This window comes from Peromyscus leucopus, chromosome 4 (genome assembly GCF_004664715.2).
Source record: "Peromyscus leucopus breed LL Stock chromosome 4, UCI_PerLeu_2.1, whole genome shotgun sequence".
Classification (NCBI taxonomy): Eukaryota; Metazoa; Chordata; class Mammalia; order Rodentia; family Cricetidae; genus Peromyscus; species Peromyscus leucopus.
In genome coordinates, this window is record NC_051066.1 from 13,733,621 (window position 1) to 13,747,131 (window position 13,511).

At 57.6% G+C, this 13,511-nt stretch overlaps 2 protein-coding genes across 5 annotated transcripts; both read left to right on the forward strand.

Moving 5' to 3' along the window:
- The first annotated feature begins 1,009 nt into the window (after positions 1-1,009).
- On the forward strand, positions 1,010-11,033 carry Card9 (caspase recruitment domain family member 9). Of its 3 annotated transcripts, XM_028868827.2 has the most exons (13): positions 1,019-1,431; positions 2,682-2,942; positions 3,384-3,521; positions 4,143-4,447; positions 4,517-4,696; positions 4,808-4,951; positions 5,275-5,400; positions 6,731-6,922; positions 7,810-7,851; positions 8,220-8,268; positions 9,691-9,764; positions 10,688-10,764; positions 10,840-11,033. In XM_028868827.2, exons 2-13 carry the CDS (start codon positions 2,759-2,761, stop codon positions 10,937-10,939), a joined length of 1,611 nt encoding a protein of 536 aa, XP_028724660.1. In that variant the 5' UTR covers positions 1,019-1,431; positions 2,682-2,758; the 3' UTR covers positions 10,940-11,033. The 3 variants fall into 3 exon arrangements, with proteins under 3 accessions (XP_037060569.1, XP_037060570.1, XP_028724660.1); XM_037204674.1 differs by lacking the exons at positions 9,691-9,764; positions 10,688-10,764; positions 10,840-11,033 and adding an exon at positions 8,326-9,657 and having other exon boundaries at positions 1,010-1,431; XM_037204675.1 differs by lacking the exons at positions 9,691-9,764; positions 10,688-10,764; positions 10,840-11,033 and adding an exon at positions 8,953-9,657 and having other exon boundaries at positions 1,011-1,431.
- Positions 11,034-11,153: 120 nt separating this feature from the next.
- On the forward strand, positions 11,154-13,263 carry Dnlz (DNL-type zinc finger). Of its 2 annotated transcripts, none has more exons than XM_028868836.1 (3): positions 11,154-11,473; positions 11,788-11,927; positions 13,001-13,263. In XM_028868836.1, the coding sequence occupies exons 1-3, from the start codon at positions 11,246-11,248 to the stop codon at positions 13,152-13,154; spliced, it is 522 nt and encodes a 173-aa protein (XP_028724669.1). In that variant the 5' UTR covers positions 11,154-11,245; the 3' UTR covers positions 13,155-13,263. The 2 variants fall into 2 exon arrangements, with proteins under 2 accessions (XP_028724669.1, XP_028724670.1); XM_028868837.2 differs by having other exon boundaries at positions 11,784-11,927; positions 13,001-13,088.
- The last annotated feature ends 248 nt before the right edge of the window (positions 13,264-13,511 follow it).

The following is a 13,511-nucleotide window of genomic DNA, read 5'->3' on the forward strand; positions in this document are numbered from 1 at the left end:
AAAAGGGCCGTTGTGAGCAGCCTGGCCCTGGTGCTTGTCCAGCTGTCAACAGGGGTAACCCTTCGACCCCGCCATGGCTCGTCATGCACAAAGCAGCGTGGCTGCCCACTGATCGGGCACATCATGCATCCAGGGACCAGTCTTTTTAGTGGCTCCCTTGAACCTCCACATTAGATTTCTTCATTTTGGAGCACTTGGGGGTTTTCAAGTATCTTTGTGCTATTGATCTTCACCTCGGGCTTATGGCCAAGAGCTTGGCATTTTTACTAACACTTTAAGAAGACCTCATGATCTGTGTTTCTACTATTTGGAGACTGCTGTGAAGGCCTGGTGCTGGTTTCCCTAGGGCGACTGGAAAGCTGTGAACCCCTCTTTGCCGTCCTGGAAACCCAGGCAAAGCACAATCCCTAGCTGCGTGGCTTCCAAAGGCCAAAGAGGACTCGTTATTGCCTGCTTCTGGAAGTTCAGGGCCACTGTCCCCACAGGAGCCAGCTGAAAGGCAGAAGGCCACACAGGAAGGAGCCATTTGGACCTCTGCCCTATATAAGCTTCCCACCCTTCCCACAGCAGCACTGGGAGCTTCTGCCTTAACTCAATCCAGCAGGCCGGGCAGTAGCACCTGTCCAACAGCTACCCTGGCTGGGCAGGGCTGGCAGGTCCCCACACCCATCTCAGGCTGACTCTTGAAGGGCCACCCTGAAGTCGAGGCGGTGGCACACAGTCCATAGAGGACTCGAGCTGCCTGTGGCCTGTGGATTTTGACCAAGCCTTGTCCTGGTGCCTGCACTGGCTCTGTAACTCCCTGGATTAGCTCTAGCTTGACTCCGTGTCCTAGAGGAGAAGAAGGCACAGGGTAGGGATGCTCTAATGATGGATTGGGGTGCCATATCTCTACTGAGTGTCATATTGTGGACTGTCAGCTTGGGTATGGCCAGAGTCTATGAGCCCAGGGTTGTGGCTAGACCCTTTACCCTGTAGTCCTGACCATGTCCTGCCGCACCTACCCTGCACCACCGTCCCTGGATGGTAGGTGAGGGTATTAGACACAGTGCCATGCTGGAGAAGCAGCTTTCAGAAGCCTGGATCCAGGAGGGCCTTGGACCGCCCGTCCACAGTGCCCGGTGTTGAGATTCTCTGTGGCTCCAGGCCCTGGTCCTGGGCTTACGGCAGGCAGGCAGGCCTCCTTTACTCCCAGGACACTTCTGCTTCCCTCTGCTCTGTTCCGTAATAGGCCAATCAGAAGGCAGACCAGCAGGGGCTGTCCTCCTGTGGGAGGACCGGCTGGCCTGTGGCCTCAACCAGAACACAGCAGGAAGTACACAGCCTCCCTCCTGGCTCCACCCTTCTCCAGTCAGGGAGCATCTCCACACTCCCAGAGACCCATAGCCCAGGCAGCAGCCAGCTGGCAGGTGGCTCCCACAAGACCCTGAGGTAAGTTCAGCTAGTGTACCCTTCCTGGAAGGTGGGTGGAAGCCTGTGGCGACTCTGCTGGGGATCCTGGAGCACATACCCCAGCACAGGAGTAAGCGCCCACAGTCAGGTGGCCTCTCCATTCTCAGCCTCCATTTGATTAATCCTTGTTCATTGCAGCATAGTCCTCCAGTGCTGGGACTGTGTGGCTATGGGGCTGGAATGGCAGGCAGTTGGCCCAGGGTTCTGAGGAACGTCCACTGGGTTGACAAGAAGGTGCAGCAGGGAGCTGAGAAGTGCTTCTGAAGAACAAGCCTGCCATGGCTGTGTCTAGAGCTAGTGATCCAGCTTCTCTGGGCAGGATCTCTGTTCTCCAAGGGCTGGAGACTGGGCCAGGGGCTCTCTATGGCCACCTTAATTCGGTCCTAGAGTCACTGAAGCCCTCACCGCGACTTCACCTGTCCACAGGTAGAAGCGGCGGGTAGTCCCACATGAGTAATCCCCCTGTGAACAGCTGGCCTGATTGATCCCCAGCACGTGGCCCGAGGCCAGAGCTCATCTGGAGCAGAAAAGCACAGGGTTTGCTGGTGCCCAGCTCCCAAAACACTGGAGGGGAGCTGTAGCAGATGTCTGGAGACTGTGGGTGACATTGCCTGCCCATCCAGTGTACCCCAGCCTGGCGGGGAGGTAGACATGCTCCCATGCCAACCCTCACTTGCCCTCCCGGAATAACACCATGTCTCAGGCAGCTGCCAGAGGGCTGTTGCATCACTGGCTGGCTACAGCGGAAGGCTTGAAGGACACAGGGCCTGTCAGAGAATGAGGAAGTCACACACGGGCCTGGCTCCCTGGCAGAGTGAGAAAGCCTCCAGGCAACCCGCCTCTCAGTCCCAAGCTGGACACTGGCCAGCTAGAGTCCATACCACCCGAGACGGAGTAGTGTAGGATGGCTAATGGGGGCAAATCCCCTCCCTGCATTCATTACCTTCAGGGGGCACCAGAGCACTTCAGTGTAGAGGGCAGGAGCTAGAGGAGGGCCACTGGACACGGAGAGTTCTCTTTGACCCCAACCTGACATATCCAGGTGACTCGGGAAGAAAGTTTGAGGTGACAGAGGGGCAGGACAGCTGCTTGGGGAAGGTGAGCTTGACAGGGTGGCCTGAGGAGGGGCTATCCCTCCAGAACTGTGGAGCTGAGATGAGGCGAATGAGCGCCTTGTGTCCCTGCTCCAAGCCCTGGCCTACCCCTCACAGACCTGGGTCCTATTGCAGACTGACTGCTCCAGGCCAGCAGGCAACAGGAGGTGGGCACTTCCTCAGCTGCTCTCCCCAGGGAACCTACAGAGGACATGTCAGACTATGAGAACGACGACGAGTGCTGGAGTGCCCTGGAGAGCTTCCGGGTGAAGCTCATCTCTGTTATTGACCCCTCACGGATCACACCCTATCTGCGCCAGTGCAAGGTTCTGAACCCGGATGATGAGGAGCAGGTGCTCAGTGACCCCAACCTGGTCATCCGCAAGCGGAAAGTGGGTGAGGGCTGCTCCCACACCAGCAGGCCAGGCTCTAGTCCCTCGTGATCCCCACAAGACACATGGCCGGAGGCTGCTGCGTGCTCTGCTGCCCTGGCCTTGTCCCCACCCGGCTCCGTCTCCATGTGGGATGTCTGAGTGAGAGCGTCCTCCCCTCTTGTCATGCCTACCTGCTACTGCCCAGAGGAGGGGAGGGGAGTGCCTACCATTGCTCGGCCGTGAGAGTCACAAGACTGGAGGCAGCACCTTGCCCTGCCTAGACAGAGCTGCAGGGTGCCTGTGCAGTGGCCCAGATCCCTCTGCTAGGTAGGCCCCAGGAGTGAGCAGTGGGGGGTCCACAGCTTGGGATCTCCACCCAGAGCAGAGATCCACTGTCCCACCTGGGCCCCCGAGCTCCCACCTGCCCAGGCCTTGGCCTTGACCCTGCCTCTTCCACCGGTAGGTGTGCTCCTGGACATCCTGCAGCGGACAGGCCACAAGGGCTACGTAGCCTTCCTCGAGAGTCTGGAACTCTACTACCCTCAGCTCTACAGGAAAGTCACGGGCAAGGAGCCAGCACGGGTCTTCTCCATGATCATTGGTGAGGAGCACGAGTTGTGGGTTGGTGCCGTGGGTGGTCAGGTCCTGGCTTCTGCGATGCAGCTGGGTGAACGCGTCTGACACAAGCCCTCTGGTGTATATCAGGGGGGTGGCACCTAGGGACTACGCTCCGGTGCTCAGGGTCAGGGCTCCTGGATTGCTGAGGTCCTGCTGGTCTCCAGAAGGGGAGCACTTCTCTGCTCCCATCCTAAGAATAGTCACTGAGATGCAGTGACCCCTCTAAAGTGCCGTTTCCACGGGGCCCAGTTCTTACCTAAGGGCAGAATCCTACGGTTTCCAGAGGGGACAGAGGTGTCCTCTTCTGATGGAATAGCCACCTCCCTATCAGTCCTCATTCACCTCGTAAAGATGATTATAAAAGTGCATGGTGGCGCACACCTTTAATCCCAGCACTCTGGAGGGACAGGCAGGCGGATCTCTGAGTTAGAGGCCAGCCTGGTCTCCAGAGTGAGACCTTGTCTCAGGAAAAATAAATAAATAAAAGGAGACAGAGCCAACTGGAGCCCTGGCATGTGAATGGTCCACACACTTCTGGACAAGGACAAGCATAAGGTCTGCAGGTGACAGCCACAGGCTCCATCTGACACTGCGTGGTCCCCAGATGCCTCAGGGGAATCGGGCCTGACGCAGCTGCTGATGACAGAGGTCATGAAGCTGCAGAAGAAGGTGCAGGACCTGACGGCCCTTCTGAGCTCCAAGGACGACTTCATCAAGGAGCTGCGGGTGAAGGACAGCCTCCTTCGAAAGCACCAGGAGCGTGTGCAGCGCCTCAAGGAAGAGTGCGAGCTGAGCAGCCGGGAGCTGAAGCGCTGCAAGGACGAGAACTACGACCTGGCCATGCGCCTCACGCACCTGAGTGAAGAGAAGGCCTCGGCGCTCATGCGGAACCGGGACCTGCAGCTCGAGGTGATCACTTGCCCCACCCGCAGGGGGGTGGGGTCTGGAGGAGGCTGCAGCTGACCGGACCACCCACAGGTGGACCGGCTCAGGCACAGCCTCATGAAGGCGGAGGATGATTGCAAGGTGGAGCGTAAACACACACTGAAGCTCAGGCATGCCATGGAGCAGCGGCCTAGCCAGGAGCTGCTGTGGGAGCTGCAGCAGGAAAAGGACTTGCTGCAGGCCCGAGTGCAAGAGCTGGAGGTCTCGGTCCAGGTAGGGCTACCAGCAGTGCACACCAGGCCCCCCTTCTGCAGGGGCTCCAGGCTGGGCACGCCAGATGGTACAACTGCAGTGGCCAGGCTTGTTGCCCTCTGCCACCTCTAGGAGGGGAAGCTGGACCGGAACAGCCCCTACATTCAAGTTCTCGAGGAGGACTGGCGCCAGGCACTGAAGGAGCACCAGGAACAGGCCAACACCATCTTCTCCCTGCGCAAGGACCTCCGCCAGGCTGAGGCCCTCCGGACCCGGGTGAGAGACCAGGGCAAGCAGGCAAGGCCCACTGGGTACCTGGACGGTGGTGTCTGGGATCTAGCTCACAGTCTCCCCTTCACCAATTCCTGGTGCACAGTGGTGTCATGTCCACAGCTAGGGTCACCCTTTGGGTTTACAGTGTGACCAATGGTAACTGAGGCCGTGGTCTTAGACCAGGCTAGCCTGCTGTGGCCTGGGACTCCAGTGCCCTTCCCGTCATCCCAGCTAGCCCGACCTTGTGTGCTGTTGCCCTGCATCCAGCCCAGGGCCCAGGTGGGCAATGGAGAGTGGGCGGGGCTGAGCGTTGGTGCTTCCTGTAGTGCATGGAGGAAAGGGAGATGTTCGAGCTGCAGTGTCTGGCCTTGCGCAAGGATGCCAAGATGTACAAGGAGCGGATCGAGGCTATCCTGCAGCAGATGGAGGAGGTCTCCATTGAGCGGGACCAGGTAGGTGCCACATTGGTGTTCAGAAGATGAAAACAAGAGGAGGAGTGCTGGGGTGCCTGTGTAGCAGCAGCCCTTGGAGCTGTGGCCAAAGCCTTTTTTATGTATTCCCACCTGAGGTGACCTGGCAGCATTGTAAGAACCTGGGCCTCCTGTACAAACACAGGAAAGCCTGCCTCTCTCACAGGAAGAGCTTATGTGGCAGGGGAGTCACAGTGGCCCCTGCGCTGGTGAGGGTGAGGACGGGAGAGGGGGTTGCCAGCTGCACAGGTGGGGGTGGAGGGCAGGGCATCGGGTAGAAGAGCGGGTGGTGGCTCCCTGGGATAGGTGGTAGTAGCAGCTCATGCCTGTAATCCCAGCATTTGGAGGCTGAGACAAAATAATTACTGTGAATTTACGGCCAGCCTGGATTACACAGTGAGTTCAAGCCAGTTGGGGCTACAATGGGAGACCTTGTCTCCCAAAGCCAAAAACAACAGAAAGTAGTAGCAGCTGAGCCAGGTTTGGTGGCACATGCCTGCAGTCACAGGCTTTGCGGGTAGAGGCAGGAGGATCAGAAATTCAAGGCCATCCTCAGCTACATAGTAAATTTTACGCCAGTTTGGGATAATGAAACTGTCTCCCAGGAAACAAAAGAAAAAGCATGGTGATCGTTTTAAGAACAGCCATCAATCTTGTTCTTGTTTTGTTTTGTTTTTCAAGACAGGGTTTCTCTGTGTAGTCTTGGCTGTCCTGAAACTCACTCTGTAGTCCAGGCAGGCCTCTGCCTCCCGAGTGCTGGGATTAGAGGGTGTGCCACCCCCACCTGGCATTGATCATGTTCTTGATGTAAAGTGGCATCCAGAACTTACAAAACATGCCACATGGGTGGGACAGAGACACATACTGACTCTCTACTGGGGACATATGATGTCTTAGTTGGACTTCAAGGAACTACCTTGAGTATTGGTCAGAGATTTTCAGCGGCTTCTTTGTGGAGTTTTCCTTTTAAAATTAACTTTATTTATTTTTGATTGTTCTGAGACAGTGTCTTATGTAGCCTTGCCTCAAACTCAAAATATGTCCAAAGAGGACCTTGAACTACTGATCCGGCTTCTGCCTCCCAAATGCAAGGATGCTGGGCATGTGCTACCCCACCCCAGTGTCTGCTCTTTCATACAGCAGCCCTGACTGCTTTGAGAATCCTCCCAGTTCAGCAACTCCAACTGCACAACTGTGGCTGACATCCAGCCAGGGCCTTTGCTGGAGCCTGGGGTCTGGACAGCCAGATGAAAGCCAAGAGCATCACCGGCCAGGTCTCTTACTGAGGGTGTGCCCTCTCCTATCCTCCCAGGCTATGGCCTCGAGGGAAGAGCTGCATGCCCAGTGTGCTCAGAGCTTCCAGGACAAAGATGAGCTCCGAAAGCAGGTTCGAGAGCTGGGTGAGAAGGCAGACGAGTTGCAGCTGCAGCTGTTCCAGAGTGAGGGCCGGTTGCTGGCTGCCGAGGGCCGACTCAAACAGCAGCAGCTGGACATGCTCATCCTGGTAGGTCTCCGTGTCTGCTCTATCTGGGGTAGTCTGGGCAGTGAGGGAGCTGGGGAGGACACGGGGTCAGGGCAAGATTCCAAGAGGGATCATGAAGCCTAGGGGCATCCCCAGTCCTAGCCTGGCATGGCTGGTGCCCTGCTTGTGGCTTCCAAAAATGCCTGGCCCTTCCTGAGTCCCTTTTCCTCTTTGGAGCTCCTCATGTTGGGGTGATAGACATAGACATAACTCAAGGTCAAGTCAGCACATAGGACTTGACCTATAGGATTGGACAGTGGCCGTGACCAGGGTGTAACCTTCAAGTGGCTTGGCAGGGTAGTATTAAGAAAGGCAGATGTGAGCCGGGCGGTGGTGGCGCATGCCTTTAATTCCAGCACTCCGGAGGCAGAGGCAGGCGGATCTCTGTGAGTTCGAGGCCAGCCTGGGCTACCAAGTGAGTTCCAGGAAAGGCGCAAAGCTACATAGAGAAACCCTGTCTCGGGAAAAAAAAAAAAAAGAAAAAAAGAAATGCAGATGTGGGGGGCTGGAGAGATGGCTCAGAGGTTAAGAGCACTGCTTGTTCTTCCAAAGGTCCTGAGTTCAATTCCCAGCAACCACATGGTGGCTCACAACCATCTGTAATGAGATGTATACAGAACACTGTATACATAATAAATAAATCTTTAAAAAAAAAAAAAAAGAAAGGCGAAAGAAAGAAAGAGAGAGAGAGAGAAAGAAAGGCAGATGTTCTGGGCAGGGTCCTGAAGAGATGGCATGGCTGAGATGCATGCAGGGCCTCCCTAGAGGATGGGGCTGGGGTGGGGCCCTCACCACACCCTGCACACCCCATGCCCAGGTGCTTAGAGCCCCTGTGTCCCGCTGACCAATTCCCTTTTCTCTGGCCACAGAGCTCTGACTTGGAGGACAGTTCCCCTAGGAACTCCCAGGAGGTGAGTGTGATCCAATGGGCGGGCACAGAGTGGGCCTCTCCCTGGCCCCCAACCTCCATCCGGCCCCACACTCATCTCGCACGGGCTGTCCCTTCTCCCCAGTTTCGGGTCGGGTACAGGGAAGAGTGCTGGCCAAACGCCAAGGCACAGACAGTGCCCACACCCTGGCCTCTCAGGACGTGAACTTTATGCTAGGGTCCCCCTGACCTGCTGGCCTGCTGAGACTGAGTCCCTGAGGATCTCTGTGCAGAGGGGTGACAGTAATGGCCACTGAGGAGCCAAGTGGGCAGTGGGGTCAGCCACATCTAACCCTGGGACAATGGTGGCTTGTAACATGGCCTAACTGGGTGGATCTTTCTGTCTGGAAGCTCTCACTGCCTCAGGACCTGGAGGAGGACGCCCAGCTCTCAGACAGAGGTGAGGAGGTGGGGGTGCCATGCCCTGCCAGAGCCTGCCCTAGCCCAGCTCTCAGAGGTGAGGAGGTGGGGGTGCCATGTCCTGCCAGAGCCTGCCCTAGCCCAGAGGCACCTGGCCCTCATCTCCTGGCCTCCCAGAAACCTGGCCCATCCTCAGCACACAAAGCTGTGTGACTTACTCTGTCTCAGAGGTCACACCACTCCAAGGATAGAGAAACTGAGGCAGAGAGTGGCATCGGTGAAGGGCTAAATTATTAGGCTGACACACACAGAGAATAAGGCATCTGAATTGAACACAGGGCTTAGGTCTCAGGGCCTGTGGCTCAGGGCAGTGAGTGTGGAGCCCCCGCCCTGCCTAGGCCCACCTTTCCCCGCCAGCCTCCCCCCTGCAGAGAGATCTCCGAGCCAGTACCCAGGTGTGTTCAAAGAGGAAGGAAGGGGTGGCGCCATGGACAGAGCAGCAGGAGATGGGGTTGTGTGCTATCCACAGCAGCGGGCCGCCAGGACCCCGCTCCGGTCTGACTGCTGGCTCATTAGTCCTGGAGATGGCAGCTGGGGAGAACAGTGTCCTGAAGTAGCTGGAGGTGGGAGGTGGGGGGTCTGGTGCAGGGAGGAGCCCCGAGAGCTGTCGTGAGAAGTCCAGCAGACTTCCTCAGCTCAGCCTTACCCCGGGCTCTAACCAAAGGCAAAAGAGGAACAAGTGCTGACGGAGAAGTGTGGAGGCGGGTCACCACGGCAGCCCCCAAGACCCGACTCTGAGCCACAGAGCTCCATGTGGGCACAAAAGGAGGAGAACCCGAGAACAGCCAGCTCCCCGAAAGCCATGCCAGGAGCTAGGCATCCTGAAATTAGAGTGGTAGTGGGTAGGTCTGTTGGCTGCTCTCATACTGAGTCCTCCTTGGATAGAACTGTTTCTTGATGTTCATAGCCCTCCCCGGACACCTGCCTGGAGGCTTGAGCCTTGGTCTGCCCAGGACCTTGGGCATTCCTACTGCTCCTGGTCTAACTAATATAGAGTTCTTGCTCTCACCTCCAGAGGCCCTGAGCTCTCCACTAAGGCTGCTCCCACCCCACCCATGGGAACCACTAGGCACATAAATGTCGCCAAGCCAACAGGGACATGGCCTGGGGCATGCGTGAGCAAACTGTCCTGGGGACCAGGAGTCTTTCCTGCCCCTCCACCCTTGTATGTTTGGTGACAGCCTGGGAGGTGGGGGTGGGGGTGGTAGGAGCCCTCTTGAGAGCTCCTGGCAGCCACGGGCTGGCTCAGCCGGGCCCTGTCTGGGAACTGCTGTCTCCACTGGACTTCTGTGAGGAGCCCAGCCCATAGGGCTGGCCTGGGCTAGTGCTAGTTAGACTGTTAGCCAGAGGGGAGGTGGTGGCCATGCTGGATGGGGCCCACAAGCACAGCTCTCCCTTCCAGGTGTCCTGGCAGACAGGGAGAGCCCAGAGCAGCCCTGCACGGCTCAGAACAAGGAGCAGCTTTCACAAACTCATGTAAGGCTGACTGGGGTCCCCAGAGCCCTGGGGAGGAAGGTGACTCCACCAGTATCCCTGCGGTGCACGAGTGTGATGTAACATTCGGATAGTGTTTGGTACATGAAGTGGAGCTCCTCTTCTCGGACAGAACCCCAGATGTGGGGTGGTTGGATGGGGTGGGGCACAATGAAAGGATGCCCATACAGCAGGCCCGTACAGCTGCTCACTGCAAAGAAGGTGTAGCAGGATTTCTCTGGGCCGCCAACCAGCTCCCAAATGACACAGAAACTTATTAGTCATGAGTGCTCCGCCTTATCTTAGGCTTGTCCCACTAGCTCTTACAACTTAATTTAACCTGTTTCTCTTCATCTACATTTTGCCTCAGGGCTTTTTACCTTTCTTTCATTCTGTATGTCCTACTTTTCCTGCTTCCTCAGTGTCTGTCTGGCAGCTACCTAGCTGGCTGTCCTTCTCCCTTGTTCTCTTCTCTCTCAAGCCTAAATTCCTCCTCCGACTTATTCCCTCTGCTGCCTAGCTATGGGCCATTAAGCTTTTTATTAGACCAACCAGGTGCCTTAGACAGGCAAGGTGAAACAGGAATACATCTTTACATCATTAAACAGATGCAGCATAAACAAACGTAACGCACCTTTACACAGTTAAAGTGATATTCCACGACATAAACGTAACGCACCTTTACACAGTTAAAGTGATATTCCATGACATAAACAAACGTAACACACCTTTACATAGTACAGTGATAGTCTCCGACAAAGAAGTCATCCAGTCAGCCTGGCTAAGGGGTAGTTCCCCTGTGCTCGTTCATCTTGCAGTCCATCAGCCCCCTCACCCCTCAGCACCTGGCCTGGCTTCACACACGCTTGGGTCCCAGGGCGGCCACGGAGGCCACAGTGCCCAGCTGCCGGCCGTTCCTTCCGCAGGGCACGGGGCCCAGCAGCAGCGAACCCCCCGAGAAGGAGAGGCGGCGCCTCAAGGAGAGCTTCGAGAACTACCGCAGGTGCGGGGCAGCGGGCAGGACGGCCTGGGAGGGTGGGGCACCTGCGTGTACCTGCTCACGCTGCGGGTCCCACAGGAAGCGGGCGCTGCGCAAGGTGCAGAACAGCTGGCGACAGGACGAGGGGGACCGCGAGAACACCACGGGCAGCGACAACACCGACACCGAGGGCTCCTAGCGGCCCGCGCCGAGGCTGAGCATCTGTGTAATTGTGAAGGGATGCTGCATTTTTTACTGTACGCAACACATGCGCTGTACAAGTGTTGGAAAATGCTGCTAAATAAAATGACCACCAAGCCGAGCCTGTTAGGTGGATGTGCACTCGGTGGGGACACCAGGGGGCGACAGAGGGCCGCGCGCCAAGCGGCGACGGAAGCCGAAGAGGCCCGCTTCCGGCCCCGGCGCCCGGTTCCAAGATGGCTGATGCAGCCTCAGTCGCACGGAGGGGCGGTGCAAGAAGGGGCGGCCAAAGACCGCAGACGGGATGTTACGGACAGCGCTGAGGTGTGCGCCCACACTACTGCGTACCGTGCGGACCCGGAATCCCGGCCCGGGGCGGCTCTGGGATTCGGGGGCTCGTCTGAGGACCGCGGAGAGACAGCGGGGCTGGGCCTGGGGCTGGCGGAGCTCAAGCTCCGCTGCGGGATCCGGGCCTGGGGCGGCGCTGGGGCGCGTGGAGGCGGACCACTACCAGCTCGTCTACACCTGCAAGGTGGGCGCGGTCGGCAGAACCTGGGGCAGGTTGACTTCCGAAGTCGTGGGGTTCTGGGAGAAGGGAAGGGAGGAATCTGTCTTTCGGGCTGGGGAGGGGGCGGGGCCTTCCCGAGAGAGCCGGGAAGGGGTGGAGCTACCGTCGAGGGCCCGGGCCTTTTGAGAGATGGGTGAGCTTGTCAGGAGACAGGCGTTATGGGAAGGAAGTGACGGGGGTCTCTCCTAGGTGGGACCATCTGGGAAAGAGTGGAGTCAGCCCTCGGGAGGGGGCTTTCCTGTGTGTACCTGGCCTGACCACCTCTCCAACCCAGCTAGGTCTGTGGGACTCGGTCATCCAAGCGCATCTCAAAGTTGGCCTATCACCAAGGTGTGGTCATCGTTACCTGCCCTGGCTGCCAGAACCACCACATCATTGCCGACAACCTAGCCTGGTTTTCTGACCTGGAGGGCAAGAGGTAAGGCCAGCTGGGAGGGGTGGGGGTCAGGATTGTGGCCTTTATGAACCTGGGTCCTGAGTCAGGAGCCTTGCCTGGCTTCACTGGGACCCCTCTGTCTGGACAGCCCAGCTTCCACGTGGATCTAGAAACCGTTGAATTTGAACTTCAGATAAACCACGAATAGCCCACAAATGTGGCAAACTACACCTCTAGGCAGCTCAGTCTAGTTCTGTGGCTCCACCTGTCACTGCCTGACCTCTGATCTCTCCACTGGCCTCTTCACTTTCTTTCTTTTTTTGTTTTTTCGAGACAGGGTCTCTCTGTGTAGTTTTGGTGCCTTTCACATACAGAACTCACTCTGTAGCCCAGGCTGACCTTGAACTCACCTGAGATCCGCCTGGCTCTACCTCCCAGTGCTGGGATTAAAGGCGTGGGCCACCACTGCCCGGCCTGCCTTTTCACTTTCTAATGGAGGCCTTTTGCCCTCTGCCAACTCAGGGCAGGTGGAAGGGTATGTGTCAGACTGAAGTGGGCGCTGGCCTTCGGTCGGTGATCCCACTTATGGGAGGGCAGTGGAGAGGCCAGGAGCCAGTGTGGAGGATGGGTCTATGGCTGTGCCTGATGGCTTCTTAGCGTCCTCCTGTGAGGAGAGATCAGAGGCAGGGGGATGGGCAGAGCCACAGAGGAAAGCCTGTGAGATAAGCATGCAGGCCCTGGGTCTCTAGGGTTCACCCATTGGACATGTGGTGCAGAGAAATCTCAGCTCTGATCCGTAGGAACAGGACAGAGCTGCAGGGATGGGTACCTGGCGAGAGGCGGGGCCGAGGCCCCGGTGTGCGCTGTGCAAGGGAGATGACACCTATTTGCTGGCTTCTGGGGTGGCACTTCCTAACACACACGTTTGGTGAAGGTGCATTAGGTGACTGGTGTCCCTCGGGTGCTGGGACAAGTGTTCCAAGCCCAGGCTGGCCGTGGGGTGCCCTTGAGGGAGCCCAGGCTGGCCGTGGGGTGCCCTTGAGGGAGCCCAGGCTGGCCGTGGGGTGCTCTTGAGGGAGCCCGGACAGAGCTAATGCCGCCTCCCTGTCCTGCAGGAACATTGAAGAGATCCTAGCAGCCAGAGGAGAGGAGGTACGCCGAGTGTCCGGTGAGGGTGCCCTGGAACTGATTCTGGAGGCTGCTGAACCGCCTGCCGCCCCAGAAGGGGGTGAGGATCCCAGCCTCCCTGGCAAGACTGAACAGAGCTGACTTGTACACTCCTACCGTTGTGGGCTTGTGCCCCCCAAAAGTTGTTCCATTCACCTAGAACCTCTCAAGCCTGGGCTGTTCCTTGTCAGTAAACAGGCGTCACCTCCAGGTGCTGGGTGGGCTCCTGTTTTTCTTTTCCGAAGTCAGGACACCTCTGTGGCTCTAGGACCGCAGCCTTGTGAGCACCCCCCTGTCAGAGGAGTCGCCTCTGTTTGTGGTCCTCTGAGTGAGGCTGGGGCTGGGTGCTGAGTTAGCCTTGTGGCCTCGGGCAGTCTGTTCCTCAGGAATCCTCTTCCCCTTGTGTTTCCTGCTCTCTGCTGGCTAGCACTGGGAGCTTCCATTGTGTGAGCTAGAGTC

What these genes read in the sequence shown, in the direction of transcription:
- Dnlz (XM_028868836.1), top strand. Translation starts at nt 11,246, where the DNA reads ATGTTACGGACAGCGCTGAGGTGTGCGCCCACACTACTGCGTACCGTG. An exon ending in AGCTCGTCTACACCTGCAAG is followed by an intron (nt 11,474 to 11,787) that starts GTGGGCGCGGTC and finishes CAACCCAGCTAG; the next exon opens with GTCTGTGGGACTCGGTCATC. An exon ending in TCTGACCTGGAGGGCAAGAG is followed by an intron (nt 11,928 to 13,000) that starts GTAAGGCCAGCT and finishes CCTGTCCTGCAG; the next exon opens with GAACATTGAAGAGATCCTAG.
- Card9 (XM_028868827.2), top strand. Translation starts at nt 2,759, where the DNA reads ATGTCAGACTATGAGAACGACGACGAGTGCTGGAGTGCCCTGGAGAGC. An exon ending in AGCTGGACATGCTCATCCTG is followed by an intron (nt 6,923 to 7,809) that starts GTAGGTCTCCGT and finishes CTCTGGCCACAG; the next exon opens with AGCTCTGACTTGGAGGACAG. An exon ending in CCCCTAGGAACTCCCAGGAG is followed by an intron (nt 7,852 to 8,219) that starts GTGAGTGTGATC and finishes TCTGTCTGGAAG; the next exon opens with CTCTCACTGCCTCAGGACCT.